The sequence below is a fragment of the Diceros bicornis genome, chromosome X, assembly GCF_020826845.1.
Source record: "Diceros bicornis minor isolate mBicDic1 chromosome X, mDicBic1.mat.cur, whole genome shotgun sequence".
Classification (NCBI taxonomy): Eukaryota; Metazoa; Chordata; class Mammalia; order Perissodactyla; family Rhinocerotidae; genus Diceros; species Diceros bicornis.
Window position 1 is genome coordinate 65654960 of NC_080781.1, and position 20330 is coordinate 65675289.

At 36.6% G+C, this 20330-nt stretch overlaps 1 protein-coding gene across 5 annotated transcripts in view; it reads right to left on the bottom strand.

The window, feature by feature from the left end:
* Positions 1 to 20330, bottom strand: part of PHKA1 (phosphorylase kinase regulatory subunit alpha 1) — a 127464-nt gene that overhangs the window by 93277 nt on the left and 13857 nt on the right. For all 5 annotated transcript variants that reach the window (XM_058536192.1, XM_058536194.1, XM_058536193.1 and 2 more), the window contains 5 exons: positions 15767 to 15847; positions 7010 to 7108; positions 5774 to 5920; positions 4727 to 4780; positions 3324 to 3446 (listed from right to left, as the gene is read on the bottom strand). In XM_058536192.1, coding sequence (XP_058392175.1) covers positions 3324 to 3446; positions 4727 to 4780; positions 5774 to 5920; positions 7010 to 7108; positions 15767 to 15847 — 504 coding nt within the window. The remainder of the gene's footprint in view (positions 1 to 3323; positions 3447 to 4726; positions 4781 to 5773; positions 5921 to 7009; positions 7109 to 15766; positions 15848 to 20330) is intronic.

The following is a 20330-nucleotide window of genomic DNA, read 5'->3' on the forward strand; positions in this document are numbered from 1 at the left end:
TCTATTGGAACTAGACTTATTTTGCAAACTAGTTAGTTTTAATTTGGCTATCTTAATAAAAATGAGGGTGATTTTAGAGAGAAAAATTATATTTCAGTAAAAACTATAGTATACATTTGTGGATATTAGATCCTAGTTTTGTTGTCTTTTGAGGTTTTTGTTTTATATCTGTTGACTAGACTGGATCCTGATTTCTTCTAGTCTCCTGAAATATCTGGCTACAGATATCCAAACTAACGTTTTTGATTTTTTCCATCATTTTCATTTAAAATCACTGAGAACTGAACCTGCCCTTTTTCCTGAAGCCTTACAAACTGAAGCTGATGGACTTGATAAAAACTTAAGAGATTACTTAATGACATCATCAGAGACATTTTAAACTGCAAAAGATGCTTTGACGCTGACATCTAAAATTCTTCTTCACTGGCTGTCCTCTGAACTCAAAAACTGCTTTACAACTTACTCTAACCATTAACCTTGTTTTTCTTTTGTTTACATAGAAATGCTTCTATTAAATACTTGATTGCTTGCTTCCATAATATAGGCATAACCTTGAGAGCCCACCTGCATCACCACCTTCCAAAATGAACTTAATTGAACTGATCTATTATCAGGACTAAGAAATGGGTTCAGTGAGATGAAACAATCTACCAACTCAGCTTCTAGACTATGAAACTTCTTTAAGTTTCAAAAGGACTGTGAAACTTTTAGTTTCAAAGGCGGGACTGTGGGAGATCAAGATTTGGCCACCCTGAAATCTATCTCTTTACCTTGGTTGTTTTCTCTGAGGATATTTGACCTCCCCCACTAACTGCCTAAAGAATTTGACATGGTAGCTCCTTCCTGGAATAGATCTATCATGATGGCTGTAAAGATAACGTAGGGTAAATGTTACAATAGGAAAGGCACCAACAATCCCCTCTTATCAGAAGTTCTGTCTCTCAGGCCACATTCTCTGGATGACCCTGCGAAGAGATGCCAGACAATCATTTACATTTATAAGGGAAATCTCCATTTGTAAAGGTATCTCCCTCTCTGTTTGGAGAAGAGAGGGGGATGAGCTCATTTTTAGTGACATATCAATGTGGAAGGTGAGGCCTTGGGCTGCATAATAAACCTTACTCTTGTTTACTGTGCTTTAGTGGTAATCTCCTGTAACTGACTCCCCCCACCCCCAAAATCCTCCTTTGTCATTGGCTGAAAATGGTATTTAAGACGAGAATTTCTGCTATTGTGTTGAGAAATGCAGTGTCCCTGCTTTCTCCCATGTATACATGTTATTAAACTTGGTATTATTTTCTCCTGCTAACCTGTCTTGTTGATTATTTGGCCAGCCAGAAGAACCTTAAGGGAAAGGGCAGAGGGAGATTCTCCCTCTTCCCCCGACACAACTTTCCGTCCAATTTCAGGTAATCCTCCTTCCACCTCTTCATAATAACTCCCGAGCCGCTCCCTTCTCATGGCAACCCTGACTGCATGGCTCTGTGCCTTCCCTTCTCTTTAATTTCCCCCTCTTTCTTCTCAGACTATCTTTTATTCTTCCTTTCTGTTTTATGTTCTTTTTCTCTTTTCTCTCACCCTTTTGCTATCTCTCTTTTGTTCTCTTCCTCTGGCACACAGGGTGGCGAGCACAGGAGCCCGGCAGGTGAGCTGGCAGGAACATGAGCGCACACATCCATAAGCAAACTTCTGGCCTTTTTCAAGGTACAAGTACCACATCTATTATGGTATTTATGTGTTTCTTTCTTTTCTTTTTTTTTTTTTGGTGAGGGAGATTGTTCCTGAGCTAACATCTGCTGCCAGTCTTCCTCTTTTTGCTTGAAGAAGATTGTCCCTGAGCTAACACCTGTGCCAATCTTCCTCTGTTTTGTATATGGCATGCTGCCACAGCATGGCTTATGAGTGGTGGTGGCTGGGATCCAAACTCACGAACCTCAGGCCGCCAAAGCGGAGTGTGTGAACTTAACCACTATGCCACCAGGCCGGCCCCTTTATGTGTTTCTTAACCATTTAATATGTATAAAGCTGTGATACTGTTTTTATTAGGTTCCTATCATTTTGTATGTATTCCTGACAAACTTTTTAAGTGTTGTGCTCCAATGCCATTTTCCTATAAGCCCTATAGTTTTTACTTCTCGAATATGCAGAGCATGGTGATATTTTAGGAACATATGTCTCATTATAGCCAAACTGACTGTACCTTGCGCTTATGACATGTCTTTATCTGTGAAATTCAAAGAAGTTTAGGGATATCTTCTTCTTCAATAAAGAAAGAAAAACTATTCTCATCGTATGTACAGAGAAACCAAAGAAGTCAATGATAATACTTGGGCTACCCAATAATGGTCAGTAGTGAAGCCAGAAAAAAAAAGAATAAAAAGAATCCAGGTCTTCCAACTCTTCTTCCCTGCCCCAGAGTTCAAAAGAACCTGAATGTGCTTTGTACTTAGTAGGCACATTTGATAAATAAATATTTCTCTGAGAAGCAAAGTTTTCGAGAAACAATTCTGTGAAATTTGAGGACTGAGAAAAATGGCAGAATCAAAACAGAGTAGTCAAAATAGGGCAGGTTATTTCTACTATTGTTTATCTTATTTGCTTGCTCAAAAAAGGATACTCTATAATTTATTAAAATTTAGAGTAAAATACCATTTTGTGGCCCCTGAAACTTTAGTGTAACCCAATTATTTAAATTCATATTGGCAGTTACAGATTAAGATTGGCCAAAGCATTCAAATAACACAAAATTATATTTTATGTAGCCAAGTATAAGAGACTTCCAAATGCACTAGATTTATGTACAAGTTTAGACCACAGCCAATTTGTAAAATGCCTGACACTAAACTTACTTGATTAAATTTCCCAGTCTCACTGTTTTCCAAGATGGTTTCTAAACTACTTTATTCATGTAGCTCAAAAAGCAATGATGACCGTGTTTTTCGGGTAAGTACAGGGTAGGAATGGGTTGTTGTTGTTGTTTGGGGTTATTTTTGGCTAAAGTCAGAACATCATTTCCAAGATTTATTAAAAAAAAAGACATACGAAGTCGGGAGGTAAATTCAAGTATCTCTAATGACTGAGGCAAGTTGACAGGGCTTGCTATTTTGCTTTCTATATTTGTTAAAAGCCAAGTCTGAGTGATGGCAATATCCAGGTCTTCTAACTGTTAACCTAGTGCTCTCAAATACTAGTCTCTAGAAGACAACCCCGTCTCCTCCCTATTAGGGAAGACTTCCATTTGGACATAGGGTCGGCACTGCCATTAACTGAAAGAGAAAGACATAAGAACATTCTGCTGAAAAGCTCTTTCCCCAGTGCATTACCTGTTCTGCATTGCCACTGAAGACCCCATCAAGGATAAAGTACGTCCAGAACAATGGCCATTCACATTCAATGTTTTCAAATAACTTCAGCTCAGCTGGTTCATAGTACAGACGTTTGGGATCCTGGTAAAAATACAATAAGCAAAGTCTGTCTTATCACTTCAAGGTCAGATGCACATCTTTAGCTCAGGGGTATTACAATATAGCCTTTCACTACTGATAGTTTGTTTCAGAGAAGGCAGAGCATGTGCATACTCCCCTCCCTAAGCAAGTACTTTGTGATATGACTTCTAACTAGAACTGAGATAATAATAACACTATAGGCAAGCGTATGAAGAAATGAGATTAATTTGTAACAAAGTTGAGTTCGGTTTTATACTTGAGGTAGCAGCGGAATACACAAATAGAAAAGTTTACGAGGACAGCAAGAGATGAGGGTTTGGGAATTATCCTCATAGAGGTGACACATGAAGCACAACTTATAAATGTACTACCTACATATAATGAACAAATGGCCCAAGAATAGAATCGTGGTAAACCCTCAAAGTTTGGTGAGGGAAGGACAGAAAGAGAAGAATTAGGATGGTGTAGTGTTGTGGAAATTAAAATAGGAAAAGAATTTCAAGAAAACGTAGGGGTAAGTAACAGTGACGTACTACAGAAAAGTCAACGAGAATAAAGATTGAGAAAAGGCTATTGGATTTGTCACTTAGGTGATTATGATGATGTTTCAGAGCATAATTTTAATAGATTGGTAGGGGAAGAAGTCAACAGGGATAAAGAATAAAGTGGAAGAGAGGAAGTAGACCAGAAGAGTCTGAGCTCAATGATTCAAAAAAAAAATTATAATGGCTCTTGACCAGCAAACCTAAGCCTTAAACGAGATGTTTACATTGCCAATGAAAGTGCTTCTTATTGATCATTCATTCCCTTTAGTAATACTTAATTTTCTCCACTGATATTTCCAAGGAAAATTTTTGACAAGTGGAACAAAATAAAGTTAACTTTTGAAGATCAAGTACTGTTTAGAACTAATCAACTGCAAAAGGTGGAAGGGGGCCAGAAAGATCTACTGATGGAAAGATTTTTTCCCTTTGTAATTATATGCTATTTCCACTTAAACTTTCATCCACTGATTTAAGCATCCAACAGTAGCTCTTTCCTGAAACTAACCAACTGCAAGAGGTGGAAGGACTACACTTTCCTGTATTTTATTTAATCCTGAAAGGCTCACAAACAGAACTTGGCAACTAAGCCCAACAAAGGTAGCAAACATCAGCTATTGTTACCCTATTTAGTGACTATTTTAAGTATCATCAGTGAGGTAAGTATTTTCTCTGAATGAGGCTGCAGAGAGTAGTGACCATTCTACCTTGGACTCATTTTGGAGAAAAGAAACCTACCTCTTTAGGGGTTTTATATCCATCTCGTAGAAAGCGACAGCAACCATAACGACCCTGGGAATGAAGAAAAAACGGTTAGAAGCATGTACATTGGTACAGCCATATAATCAATCAGAAATACATCCTTTGCAACAGCTACATGCCCCAACTTATCACCGATACAGATACGATACTTAAAAAAATAATTTAAAAAACCCCTGATATCAGCCCAGCAGCAGAAACTGATTTCAGCAATGTGATTTCAAGTGAGGGCTAAGTTACAGGCTCTTCTCTAAAGCAAAGTTCCTAATATTATCCCCTCCATGGCCTTCCATCATAGAGTAAGCCTGTGACAGCCCAATTACTAATCTACGTGGTCCTGCTCACACAGCTCATAAGAGACCATAGGCTTTAAAAAAAAAAAAAGAAAGAAAACATTTTAAAAATTGAGATATTTTGAGACTTGCGACTTACAGAACAGTTGCAAAAACAGTACAGCAAGTCTATATACATACCCTTCAACCACTGACCCCTTATGTTAACGTCTTATATAACAATAGAACATTTAGCAAAACTAAAAAATTAACCTTGGTACAACACTATTAACCAAAGTACAGAACTTATTTGGATTTCACCAGTTTTTCCACTAATGGCTTTTTTCTGTTCCACTATCCAATTCAGGTTCCCATTGCATTTAGTTGTCATGTCTCCTTAGTCTCTTCCAGTCTGTAACGGTTCCTCAGTCTTTCCTTGTTTTTCATCACCTTGACACTTTTAAAGATTGTTCATCAGTTATTTTGTAGAATATCCCTCAATTTCGTTTTATCTGATATTTTCCCATGATTAGACTGAGGTTATGCATTATTGGGAAGGATACCACAGAGGTGCTGTGCACTTCTCAGCACCCTGTATCAGGAGGCACATGATGTCAATGTCTTATAAATGGTGATGTTAACCCTGATCACTTGGTTAAATCACTGACACAGGTCATACTCAAGGCCCCAAAAGTTACTAATTTCCCCTTGAAGTCAGAGCCCTAAAGAAAAGAAAGGCACATATAGACCGTACCTGAAGCTTGGTGATGATTTCCTGTTTTGTTAGCTCCACCAACTGGTTATCCTCTACTGCAAAGGCTGGGAAGGAAATAACTGAAAGTAGACTAGCATCAACCTCTTTGGATGTTGAAGCCCGGGGGAGTATCGAATTAAGGATAGACTAAGAGAAAGGAAGTCAAATGTGGCACATTAGTAAATAACTCTAACAGCTTTAGTTTCAAAAGATTTATGTGGAAGAGGCTCATTCAGAATAAAATCTAAACATTATTCAACAGTAAGAGCTTAGAAAACTAGATATTTCTGTAAGTCATCCCTTATCTTAATCCTGCTCTCAATGCTTCCCAATCCTGATTCTTAAGCAGCTACTAGTGGATAAAGACTACTCTAACATCATGATCCCACCCACAATCCTGTCGCTCCATTAGCAACTATTTAAGCATAAAGAGAAGAGAAAATGTAGCTCAGCTCCTATAACCCTGACATTTATCTTTCCCATGGAAAATTTTGTTTTTAAAATTAAAAGGTGAGTTTATATTCAATAGAACACTATAGGTGTCTAATTGTGGTTTGAAGAAGAGGAGAAAAGTCATCCCGACAATGAGAAGAACCTTCATCTTTCAATACAGAAAGTAATCCTAAACAAAACTGAAGATACACATTTACCACTTAAACAGTCTAATCTCCAAATGTCTAACCCTAGAGCCAACTGAGGACCACAGAATGTTTCAGAGCCACTATCAAGAAGAACACTAAAAACCAATCACCTATTGTTCTCTTGGTATATTTAGAAAAGGAGATACTCAGGAGCAGAGCCCACAGACCTTGATATGACAATAGTGGAGAACTCCACATACTACGGTGGGATCCCTTTATACTCCTGGGTGAGAGAACAGGACTATGATCTATGTTATAGCTCATGCTATATTAGGGCTATCTCATTCAGATCTCATTATTCTAAAGCCCATGGTAAGTCTGAGTCTGGGTAAGAATAAATTTTCTTTTGTCTTTTCTTTTGAGGAAGATTGGCCCTGCGCTAACATCTGTTGCCAATCTTCCTCCCCAAAGCCCCAGTACATAGTTGTGTATCATAGTCGTAGAGTTGTAGCTCTTCTATATGGGACACCGCCACACCCAGGAACCAAACTGGCAAACCCCAGGCTGCTGAAGCTGAACGAGCAAACTTAACCACTACGTCACTGGGATGGCCCCTAGAATAAATTTTCTATAACATGGTCCATTATTCTCTTACCTGGCAGTGTTGCACTTCATCAGCCAGGACATGGATAACTGATTGGGGCCCACCTTTCACACCAAATAGGTCCAGTTCATCTAATGCTTCCAGGGCTGCCTGTGAGGAGCAAAGAAGGAAAGGACAACTTCGGCATTAGAAAGATATATATTTCTTTTCCCTGTACCCCAGTATATCAATGCACATGATGTCATTTTGAATATGTTCAGCAGAACAGAAAACACAATAACATTCTTTATTTCCAAGGACCTCTGAGTTTTTCCTTGTCTCCCATATTGTCCTAGAGACAGTTAAGATAGAGGTTGTAGCCATCCTTTCATGATAAAAACTCTCAAATTCAGTACAGAAGGAACATACCTCAACATAATAAAGACCATATACGACAAACCCACAGCTAACATTATACTTAATGGGGAAAAATTGAAAGCTCTTCCTCTAAGATCAGGAGCAACACAAGGGTGCCCACTCTCACCACTCTTATTCAACATAGTACTGGAAGTGCTAGCCAGAGCACTTAGGCAAAAAAAAAAAAAAAAAAAAAAAAAAAAGGAAATAAAAGACATTCAAATCGGAAAGGAAGAAGTAAAATTGTCATTATTTGCAGAAGATGTGATCTTACATATGAAAAACACTAAAGACTCAACCAAAAAACTGTTGGAACTAATCAACAAATTCAGTAAAGTTGCAGGACATAAAATCAACATACAGAAATCAGTGGTGTTTCTGTACACTAGCAACAAAACATCTGAATAAGAAATAAAAGAAAACTATCCCATTCACAATAGCATCAAAAGCAATAAAATACTTAAGAATAAATTTAACCAAGGAGGTGAAAGATCTGTACACTGAAAACTACAAGACTCTAATGAAGGAAATTGAAGAAGACACAAATGGAAAGATATCCATGTTCATGGATCAGAAGAATTAACATTGTTAACGTGCCCATACTACCCAAAGCCATCTATAGATCCAACACAATCCCTATCAAAATTCCAATGGCATTTTTAACAGAAATAGCAAAAACAATCCTAAAATTTGTATGGAACCCCAAATAGCCAAAGCGATCATGAGAAAGAAGAACAAAGAGAGAGGAATCATACTTCCTGATTTCAAACGATACTGTGAAGATTTATTAATTAAAATAGTATGGTATGAGCATAAAAATAGACACATAGACCAATGGAACAGAATAGAGAGCCCAGAAATAAAACCCTATTTTACAGTCCATTAATATTTGACAAGGGAGTCAGGAATACTCAATGGGGAAATGACAGTCTCTTCAACAAATGGTGCTGGGAAAACTGGATAACCACATGCAGAAGAATGAAATTGGACCCCTATCTTACACCACTCTCAAAAATTAACTTGAAATGGATTAAACATAAGACCCGATACTGTAAAACTCCTAAAACAAAACATGGAGAAGAAGCTCCTTTATGTTGGTCTTGGCAATGATTTTTTAGATATGACACCAAAAGCACAAGCAACAAAAGCAAAAATCAACAAGTGGGAGTACATCAAACTAAAAAGGCTCTGCACAGCAAAAAAAGCAATCAAAAAAATGAAAAGGCAACCTACGGAATGGGCGAAAGTATTTGCAAACCACATATCTGATAAGAGGTTAATATCCAAAATATATGAGGAACTTATATGACTCGGTAACAAAAAACCAAATAATTTGATTAACAAATGGGCACAATAATTGAATAGACATTTTTTCAAAAGAAGACATACAAATGGCCAACAGGTACATGAAAAGATGCTCAACGTCACTAATCAACAGGGGAATGCAAATCAAAAACCACAATGAGGTATCACCTCACACCTGTCAGAATGGCTATTATCCAAAAGACAAGTGATAACAAGTGCTGGCAAGGATGTAGAGAAAAGGGAATCCTTGTACACTTGGTGGTAATGTAAATTGGTTGAGCCACTATGGAAAACAGTATGGAGGTTCTTCAAAAAATTAAAAATATAACCACCATATGATCCAGCAATCCCACTCTTGGGTATATATCTAAAGGAAATGAAAACAGGATATCAGAGATATATGCACTCCCATGTTTATTGCAGCGTTATTCACAACTGCCAAGATATGGAAACAATCTAAGTGTCCGTCAACAGATGAATGGATAAAGAAGATGTGGTATGTATATATCTACAATGGAATATTATTCGGCCATGAGAAAGAAGGAAACCCTGTCATTTGCGACAACATGGATAGGCCCCCTTGCATGAATTATGCTAAGTGACATAAATCAGACAGAGAAAGACAAATATTGTATTATATCACTTATATGTGAAACTTAAAAAAACTGAACTCGTACAAACAGAGTAGAATAGTAGTTACCAGGGGCTGGGGGCTGGAGGGTGGGGGAATTGGGGAGATGTTGTTTAAGGGTACAAACTTGCAACCCGTAGATAAATGAGTCCTGAAGATCTAATGCACAGCACAGTGATTACAGACAACAATACTGTACTATAAACTTCTAAGCCACTGAGAGACTAAATATTAATTGCTCCCACCACAAAAAACAAATGATAATCATATGATGTGATAGAGGTGTTAGCCAATGCCTCAGTGGTAATCATATTGCAATGAATAAATGTACCAAATCAACACGTTATACACCTCAAACTTACACAATGTTATATGTCAATTATATCTCAATAAAAATAAATTTTTTAGAAAGAGGGAGATTATAGCATTATCAAGTCAAGCATCACACAAAACATAATTTGAACATGGCACAGATGAATTTATAGTAAACCATTCTTTTGGCAGGGGGGCTGCAAGTATGATACCAGCACATAGGAAATGCTGGAAGTTGTGCAGATATAAGAAATTAAAAGACAACAACCATTAGGTATTGCCATACAGCTGAGTTTCCATAGAGAAGTGAATGCCCTAGGAAGATACAATGTTTGACTTAAAGATGAAAATTATTCGTCACCAAGGCAAAAGATGAGTTTCCAAGTTTTTTAAAAAATAGAATTTACTTATTAATTTCTTGCTTTTCTGATTATAAAAGTATAATACTCCTTACAGAATATTTTGAAAACATAGAAAAGTATAAAGAGGGCAAAAAAAATCACCCAAAATAATTGCTGTTAACATTTTTGACATGTTTCCTATTATTTTTTTTCTATGCATACGTCTATAGTTGAGATCACATTTGATAGAAAATTTGGTTAGGATACTATAGCATAAGTGCTTCTCCATGTTATGAAAACTCTTTATTTCAACATAATATTCCCTCATATGGCTGTAATAAAGTTTATTTAATCATTTACCAACTGTTGGAAATTTAGGTTGCCTTTAATTGTGTGCTATTAGAAACAGAGCTTTGATAATATCTCTTGCTAAAATTATAAATTCCTCAAAGTCAGGGACTGTGTTTTCACGAATGCCTAGCACACAGCATGGCACATAGTAGGCTCTTAAATGTTGTTGATTAACAGAATAATTATTTGTTTTCATTTTGAGTTATTTTCTAAGCATTAATTCCTTGAAGCAGAATCACTGGGTCAAAAGGTATGAACAATTTTTAAAACATAATGTGAAATTGCTTTTCATGTAAATCGTACCAATATAACTATCTCCAGCAGTGTATGACAGTACCTTCTTTAATGCAAAGTACTATCTTAAAATTTTTTTCCCTAATTTGATAGAAAAAAATGGTGCCTGTTGCATTAATTTGCTAACAAGGTTGAATATTCTTTCAAGTTTTTATTGGTTATTTGTAGTTCCTCAATTATGAGACAGAACTGACTTAGTCTTTGAGATAGTGGGCAGCTCTGGAAAGTTTCTCTGGAGAAATGACATCTAAACTGAGACCTAAAGAGTAAACAGAAATTGGCCAGGCACAAAACACTTATTAATTACAAGGGGAAAAACAGCAAACTTACAGCAGAGAAATGTGGCAGATACTGCGTTAATGAAGTCATCAAACTTAACATCAACAGTAATGGGACAAATCTACATCATGTACTTCCTGATGATATACTGAGGACACAGCATCATCTCTGTGGTATTCTTGCAATAAATGCATAATTTGAATCAAATCATGAGGACATATCACACAAAATAAGTCTCAGGGACATTCTATAAAATAACTGGCCTGTACTCTTAAAAAAAAACCAAGGTCATAAAAGGCAAGTAAAGTCTGAAGTATTATTTCAGACTAAAGGAGGCTAAAGAGGCATTACAACTAAATGTAATATGTTATCTTGGATTGGATCCTGGATCACAAGATGGGGTGTTTTCCCCCCATAAATGATATTGGGACAATTAAAGAAATTTGAATGGGTCTGTGGATTAGGTGGTAGTATAATGCCAGTGCTCATTTCCTGATTTTGATGACTGTGCCACAGTTATGGAAGAGTCTTGAGGAAATTCACACTGAAGTATTTAGGAGAAATGGGGCACCATGTCTGCAATTTACTCTCAACTGGTTCAGAAAAAATAACGTGTGTGTGTGTATGTATGTGTGTAAATAGAGAGAAAGATAAGGCAAACGTTAACAAGTGGGGGACGTGGATAAGAGTATATGGGAATTCTTTGCACAACTCTTGCAATTTTCCTCTGAGCCTGAAATGATTTCAAAATAAAAAGTAAAAAGAAGTTTCAGTAGTTAAAAGTTTTTTTAATTGATGTTTTAATAGTTTTTAACATTGTAAAATTTTGGGTTGTACATTTTTGTTTGCCCATTACCATATATATGTCTCCCTTCACCCCTTGTGCCCACCCCCTACCCCCATTGCCCCTGGTAACCACAATACAGTTTTCTCTGTCCATGTGTTGGTTTATATTCCACATATGAGTGAGATCATACAGTGTTTGTCTTTCTCTTTCTGGCTTACTTCACTTAACATAATACCCTCCAGGCCCATCCATGTTGTTGCAAATGGGACAATTTTGTCATTTTTTATGGCTGAGTAGTATTCCATTGTATATATATACCACATCTTCTTGATCCAATCGTCAGTCGAGGGACACTTAGGTTGCTTCCACTTCTTGGCTATAGTGAATAATGCTGCAATGAACATAGGGGTGCATAAGCCTCTTTGGATTGTTGATTTCAGGTTCGTTGGATAGATTCCCAGTAGTGGGATGGCTGGATCATAGGGCATCTCTATTTTTAATTCTCTGAGGAATCTCCATACCGTTTTCCATAGAGGCTGCACCAGTTTGCATTCCCACCAGCTGTGTACGAGGGTTCCTGTTTCTCCACACCCTCTCCAATATTTGTTGTTTTTAGTCTTGGTGATTATAGCCATTCTAATGGGCGTGAGGTGATAGCTTAGTGTTGTTTTGATTTGCATTTCCCTGATGATTAATGATGCTGAACATCTTTTCATGTGCCTGTTGGCCATCTGTATATCTTCTTTGGAGAAGTGTCTGTTCATTTCCTCTGCCCATTTTTTGATTGGGATTTTTGTTTTTTGGTTGTTCAGTTGTGTGAGTTCTTTACATATTATGGATGTATGTCTTGCAAATATTCTCTCCCAGCTGGTGGGTTGTCTGTTCATCTTGATTCTGGTTTCGTTTGTCGTGTAGAAGCTCTTTAATCTGATAAAGTCCCACTTGCTTATTTTTTCTTTAGTTTCCCTAGTCTGGGTAGGCATGTCATCCGAAAAGATTCCTTTATGACCAATGTCAAATAGTGTGTTGCCTATATTTTCTTCTATGAGTTTTACAGTTTCAGGTCTCACCTTCAGGTCTTTGATCCATTTTGAGTTAATTTTTGTGAATGGCGATAGCAGATGGTCCACTTTCATTCTTTTGCATGTGGCTGTCCAGTTTTCCCAACACCATTTATTGAAGAGACTTTCCTTTCTCCATTGTATGTTCTTAGCTCCTTTGTCGAAAATTAGCTGTCCGTATATGTGTGGTTTTATTTCTGGGCTTTCAATTCTGTTCCATTGATCTGTGTGTCTGTTTTTGTACCAGTACCATGCTGTTTTGATTACTATTGCTTTGTAGTATGTTTTGAAGTCAGGGATTGTGATGCCTCCTGCTTTGTTCTTTTTTCTTAGGATTGCTTTAGCTATTCAGGGTCTTTTGTTGCCCCATATGAATTTTAGTATTCTTTTTTCTATTTCCATGAAGAATGTCATTGGGATTCTGATTGGGATTGCATTGAATCTGTATATTGCTTTAGGTAATATAGACATTTTAACTTGTTCCCATCCACGTGCATGGGATATCTTTCCATTTCTTTATGTCATCATCGATTTCTTTCAGTAATGTCTTGTAGTTTTCATTGTATAGGTCTTTCACCTCCTTGGTAAGATTTATTCCTAGGTATTTTATTCTTTTTGATGCAATTGTAAATGGTATTATCTTTTTGAGCTGTCTTTCTGTTAGTTCGTTATTAGTATACAGAAATGCAACTGATTTTTGTAGATTGATTTTGTACCCTGCAACTTTGCTGTAGTTGTTGATTACTTCTAATAGTTTTCCAATGGATTCTTTAGGGTTTTCTGTATATAAAATCATGTCATCTGCAAACAGTGAGAGTTTCACTTCTTCGTTACCTATTTGGATTCCTTTTATTCAAAAGTATTGATAATATGCAGAGTTAGTGAGGGTTTGAGGAAAATGGCACATATAGCACATAATGGCATATATTCATCATATGTGGATGGCGAAAATGTAAACTGGTGGAAATTATTTTGGAGGGCAATTTTCAAGTGAATATCCCTTAACCCAATGGTTGCACTTTTAGGGATCTGTTCTACAAAAATATTTGTGCAAGTTCACCAGGATATATGTACAAGGATCCTCATTAAAGCATTATTTGGAATAGTAAAAAATGGAGGCAATTCCATCCATAGAAGAATTATTAAATACTGTACAGTAACTGAAAAGAATGAACTAGATTATCTATATGAAATGACATGGAAGGATGTTTGGTTACGCTGTTCAGTAAAATATGAGATTCTTGAATTAAAAAAAATCAGGTTATACAGAAGTAAGTATAGTAGGATTTATTTTTTAAAATGAACTCAATATCTGTACCACTTTGGTAATTAAAAAATACATTAAGTTGGAAAGGATGTGGGGAAAAGGGAACCCTCATACACTGCTGATGGGAATGCAAACTGATGCAGCCACTATGGAAAACAGTATGGAGATTTCACAAAAAATTAAAAATAAAAATGCCATATGACCCAGCTATCCTACTACTGGGTATTTATCCAAAGAACTTGAAATCAACAATTCAAAGAAATTTATGCACCCCTATGTTCATTACAGCATTATTCACAACAGCCAAGATGTAGAAGTAACCCAAGTGCCCACCAAATGATGAAGGGATAAAGAAGATGTGGTATACATAGACACAATGGAATACTACTGAGCCATAAAAAAAGACAAAATTGTCCCATTTGCAACAACATGGATGGACCTTGAGAGTATTATGTTAAGTGAAAAAAGCCGGACAGAGAAAGACAAGCACCACATGATTTCACTCATATGTGAAAGATAAACAAACACATGGACAAAGAGAACAGATTAGTGGTTACCAGAAGGGAAAGGGGTTGGGGGGTGGGCATAAGGGATAAAGGGGCACATATATATGGTGACTGACAGACAATAATGTATACCTGAAATTTCACAATGTTATAAACTATTATGACCTCAATAAAATAATAAAAAAAAACATTAAAAAGTTTACCCAGGGGATAAATAGTTTGTAGGTACAAAGTTCCATATATATTGACTAATTCAACCACATTAATTATATAGTTTAAATTTTCTATGATCTTAGTTTTGGTTTATTTCCTTCATCTTAGCATTGCAATGATTTTTGTTAAATTATTCCCTTATAACTGTTCCTATTTTGCCTTGTATTTTTAATATATTTTGCTGGGTATTAATTGAAACTACATTCCAGGCCAGACTTTCTCATTATAGGTTGTGCCTTTTAAAATTCTATCTTCACCCTCTTTGTCCTCTTTGTTCCATGTAATACTTTTTGCTTTGAATTCTACTTCATCTGACATTCACGTAGTCACTCATGCTCTTTTTTGTTTACATTGTCCAGACTTCGCCCATCCTTCTGTTTTTAATCTTTCTGTATCAATTTGTTATATTAGAGCTCTTATAGGTGGTATAGATTGGATTTCCTTTTTTCTTTTTTTAAATCAATCTGTATCTTTGCCTTTTGGTAGGGGAAATTTAAATTGTCATACGTATTTATCATTATAATAGATATGTCTGATCCTATTCCTGCTATCCTATTTTACGCCTTCTTGATGTTTCCGAAGCTAAGAGCTGGAATTAAAGCAGTAGCAGTGGAAAGGAAAAGCAGAGCCAAGTAGAAAGGTAATAATGATGGTGATGATAATGATATGGGGGATGCAGGAGAGTGAGGGGGGTGGAGGACTGAGAGATGGTTCCATGATACCAAGCTTTGTCAACCAGTGTATGGAAGGAGCAAAAGTTCCTTTTGTTTGTTTCTGTAATGGTAGAGATGAAGAATTTAGTTTAAGACAGGTTCTCTGAGGTCCTTGTGGGATATCTAAGTAGAGATATGCTACAAAAGCAGTTGGATATACAAATCTGGAGCTTATGAAAGAAGTCTTCACCTACACGTCCATAGTTCTATGGGAGAATCTGAATTTTGCCTGTGGTTTAAAATAACAATTAATTTGATGATGGTCCACATTCCGGTTAAGTCTTTGTCTATGGCAAAGATGTACCAGACTTCCTTACCCCAAACATAGTACAAACAAAGCAAGGAAAATTACCTTTGCCATTCCAACTGAACTGGCATTCAATTCTGAGATCCCTTGGTTCGTCTTGTCTCCACGTTCCCATATCCCGAAGTCCTGGCATAAAATAATCAACATACCATTAGCAAGCCATCACTATTAAATGATTACTAGATGCACAACACTTGGATAAAAGGCACACGTAGTAGCTAATTTGCCATACATATGTGTACCCCCAATGCTTATTAAGGAGATACCAATGAGTTGGGTTGCCCCCATAGCTATTTTCCAGTAGCTTTAAAATCTATTGGGGCCTCCAAGAAGTTGGAAGACTCCTCGACAGCTGATCAGGACTAAGAACTCTAACTCAGTCCGTCTAAAGAGGTGCTTCTCAAAACTTTTCATCAAAGTAGATATCCAGGGGGTCTAGAAGATGGAGCTTAAACAGTACCCCAGTATTTTATCTTAAACATTCATTCTGATTACACCCTCTTTTGGTACTGACAATGTACCATACACTAACCTATGCACTTTATAGTATTATCTTCCTTAATCCTTACATTTTATAGATGATGAAACTGAGGTACAAAGAGGGGTTAAGTGACTCACCCAAGGTCACACAGCTAATAAGTGACAGAGCTAGGATTAGAGTCCAAGTACTCTCACTCCAAAGCCTACATTTTCAACCATAGCTCTATACAGCCCCTTGATATTATAAAGATAACATTTAAAATTACTTTTTAAAAACTCTATATTTTGAAATAACCTTAGACTTACAGAGAAGTTGCAAAAACAGTACAGTGAGTTCCCCATATACCTTTCACTCAGCTTCGCCTAACGTTAACATCTATCATAACCATAGCATAATCGTCAAAGCTAAGAAATAAACATCAGTATAATACTAGTAACCAAATTATGGACTTTATTAGGATTTCACTAGTTTTTCCACTACTAGTGTTTTTATATTCCAGGATCCAATCCAAAATACCATGCTGCATTTGTCATGCCTCCTTAATCTCTTCCAATCAGTTATAGTTTCTCAAATCTTGTCTTTCGTGACCTTGATACTTCCTGAAGATTAGTGGTCAGATATTTTATACATTTCTCTATAGTTTGTTTTTCTGATGTCTTCTCTTGATTAGATTGAGGTTATGCATTTTTGGCAAGAATACTACAAACATTATGCTATGTCCTCAGTGCATCCTATCAGGGGGTACATGATGTTGATATGTCTTATTACTGGTGATGTTAACCATCATCACTTGGTTAAGGTGGCGTCTGCAGGGTTTTTCCATTCTACTGTTACTATTTTTCCCTTTGTCATTAATAAATATTTTGAGAGAGATAGTTTACAACTATGCAAATATCCTGTTTCTCCTCAAACATTTACTCACTAATTTAGCATCCATCAGTGAATCTTGCCTGCAACAATTATTACAGTGGTGTTTCAATGGTGATTTTCTAGTTCCTTCATTACCTCTACAGTCATTAATAGCAATTCTTCTCTAAGGAAGAGCTGTCCTTTCTCCCCATTTATTTACTCAGCTATTTACTTATATCAATATGAACTTATGGATATTTAGGTTATTCTCTGGGTTATAATAAAATGTTATCATTATTTATTTTGTTGCTCAAATTGTTCCAGCTCTGGCCCTTGGGAGTTCTTCCATGTTGGCTCCTGTGCCCTTTTGACATGGCCCATTCTTTTTTAAACACTTCCTCACTTTTTGTCACTACAAGATGATTCAGTCTCATCTTGTATTCTCCCTGTCCCAGCCCTGGAATCCTCCAGTTCTACAAGGAATCCTGGTTTCTTTTATTAGAGAATGATAGTCAAAATCCAATACCTGGGCACTGGTGCTCATTGTGACCGTGGTGTCATTGCTTCTAGGCCCTCTCATTGAAAACAACTTGGAAATACCCATGTGCATATGTGTGTGCGTGCACATACATGCGGCACACACACACCCCACACACCTATATTTATTTCTGTATCCACCTTAAATTACTTTTCATGTAAAATTTCTGAGTTAAAGTGAAGCTTCAGGAAGGTAAGCCACATTTATCCCATGGCTAGCCTTGCCTGGCCCCTAACCCAGCTCTACCCTGGTCTGTTCAGCAAAGATTAGAGTATGAGAAGACATAAATATCATTAATTCTACTGCTGCAACCCTTGGCCACAATGGAGAGGCCAGAGAACCCTGGCTTGTACCCTGGACCATAGCAGGCCTATAGTATTAGAAGGCAAAGCGATCAGTCAACAGATAATGTCTGCTTGCATCAAATATATCTATGTTAGACTTATCCTTCTGGCAAATACGGAGTCACAGGTTCCAGATTTACCCTCCCACCTAAAACAACTAAAAAACAACTAAAAAAAATGGACTATTTATGATACAGCCATTTTCAATACAATGATCATCATGCAATGAAGAACAGCAATCCTTGAGAAGATGTTAAATATATCAGGATTTAACATAAACCTACCTCATACGGTAGTTGTAAGAAAAACTAAGTATTTTTGTATAGTAAGCACTGAATCAATGTCTGTAATATTAAACACATGATTAAATTTTATTTATAAGTAGCTAACTGACCCATAATACTCCCTAGCCATCTTGCTCCTGTTTAACACCATAAACCATTAAAGTAAGACCACAATTTAGCCCTAGATTGCCAAATACCTACCATGAGATATTATAGAGTTTGAAAGGAATGAAAGCATAGCATCTTGACCCTCTTGCCTCTGTAACTCCCTTGGGGAGAAGGCAAACAGATGATGACAGCACTTAGTAAAGAAAGAGGCTGAAGGCAATTTCTGCCAGAAGTCTTATAGATTGGTTCACTATGAGGTACAGCATTAAGAGAAGGAATGGGTTGTCCAGTATTTTAAAAACATCATATTGCAGATGATATGATAATATATATAGAAAACCCTAACGACTCCACTAAAAAACTATTAGAACTAATAAATGAATTCAGTAAAGTTGCAGGATACAAAATTAATATACAGAAACCGGTTGCATTTCTATACACTAATAACAAGCTATCAGAAAGAGAAATTAAGAAAATAATGCACTTACAATTGCATCAAAAAGGATAAAATACTTAGGAATAAATTTAACCAAAGAAGTGAAAGACCTGCACTCTGAAAACTCTAAGACACTGATTAAGGAAATTGAAGATGACACAAATAAATGGAAAGATATACCACGCTCATGGATTGGAATAATTAATATTGTTAAAATGTCCATACTACCCAAAGCAATCTACAGTTTCAATGCAATCCCCATCAAAATACTAATGGCATTTTTCACAGAACTAGAACAAAGAATTCTAAAATTTATATGGAACTACAAAAGACCCCAAATAGCCAAAGCAATCTTGAGAAAGAACAAAGCTGGAGGTATCATGCTCCCTGATTTCAAACTATACTACAAAGCTATAGTAATCAAAACAGTATGGTACTGGCATGAAAACAGACACAAAGATCAATGGAATAGAATGGAGAGCCCAGAAATAAACTCATGCATATATGGTCAATTAATCTATGACAAAGGAGGCAAGAATATACAATGAAGAAAAGACAGTCTCTTCAATAAATGGTGTTGGGAAAACTGGACTGCTACATGCAAAAGAATAAAACTGAACCACTGTCTTACACCATATGCAAAAATAAATTCAAAATGAATTAAAGACTTGAATGTGAGACCTGAAACCATAAGACTCCTAGAAGAAAACATAGGCAATCAGGTCTCTGATATCAGTCTTAGCAATATTTTCTTGGACCAGTCGCCTCAAGCAAGGCCAACAAAAGCAAAAATAAACAAATGGGATTACATCAAACTAAAAAGCTTTTGCACAGCAAAGAAAACCATCAACAAAACAAAAAGGAAACCTACTGAATGGGAGAAGATATTTGCAAATCATACATCCAATAAGAGGTTACTATACAAAATATATAAAGAAGTTATACAATTTAATATTAAAAAAAACAACCTGATTAAAAAATGGGCAGAGGACTTGAATAGACATTTTTCTGTTTTTTTTTTTTTTGAGGAAGGTTGGCCCTGCACTAACATCTGTTGCCAATCTTCCTCTTTTTTTCCCTTCCCAAAGCCCCAGTACATAGTTGTATATCACAGTTGTAGAGTTGTAGCTCTTTTATGTGGGACGCCGCCTCAGCACGGCTTGATGAGCGGTGCGTAGGTCCACGCCCAGGATTGGAACCGGCGAACCCTGGGCTACTGAAGCAGAACATGGGAACTTAACTGCTATGCCACTGGGCTGGCCCCGAATAGACATTTTTCCAAAGAAAATATACAGATGGCCAACAGGCACATGAAAAGATGCTCAAGATACTAATCATCAGGGAAATGCAAATCAAAACTACAATGAGATACCACCTCATATCTGTCAGAATGGCTACTATTAAAAAGACAAAAAATAACAAGTGTTGGCAAGGATGTGGAGAAAAGGGAACCCTCATATACTGCTGGTGGGAATGTAAGCTGGTGCAGCCACTATGGGAAATAGTATGGAGGTTCCTCAAAAAATTAAAAATACAACTACCATATGATCCAGCAATCCAACTCTTGGT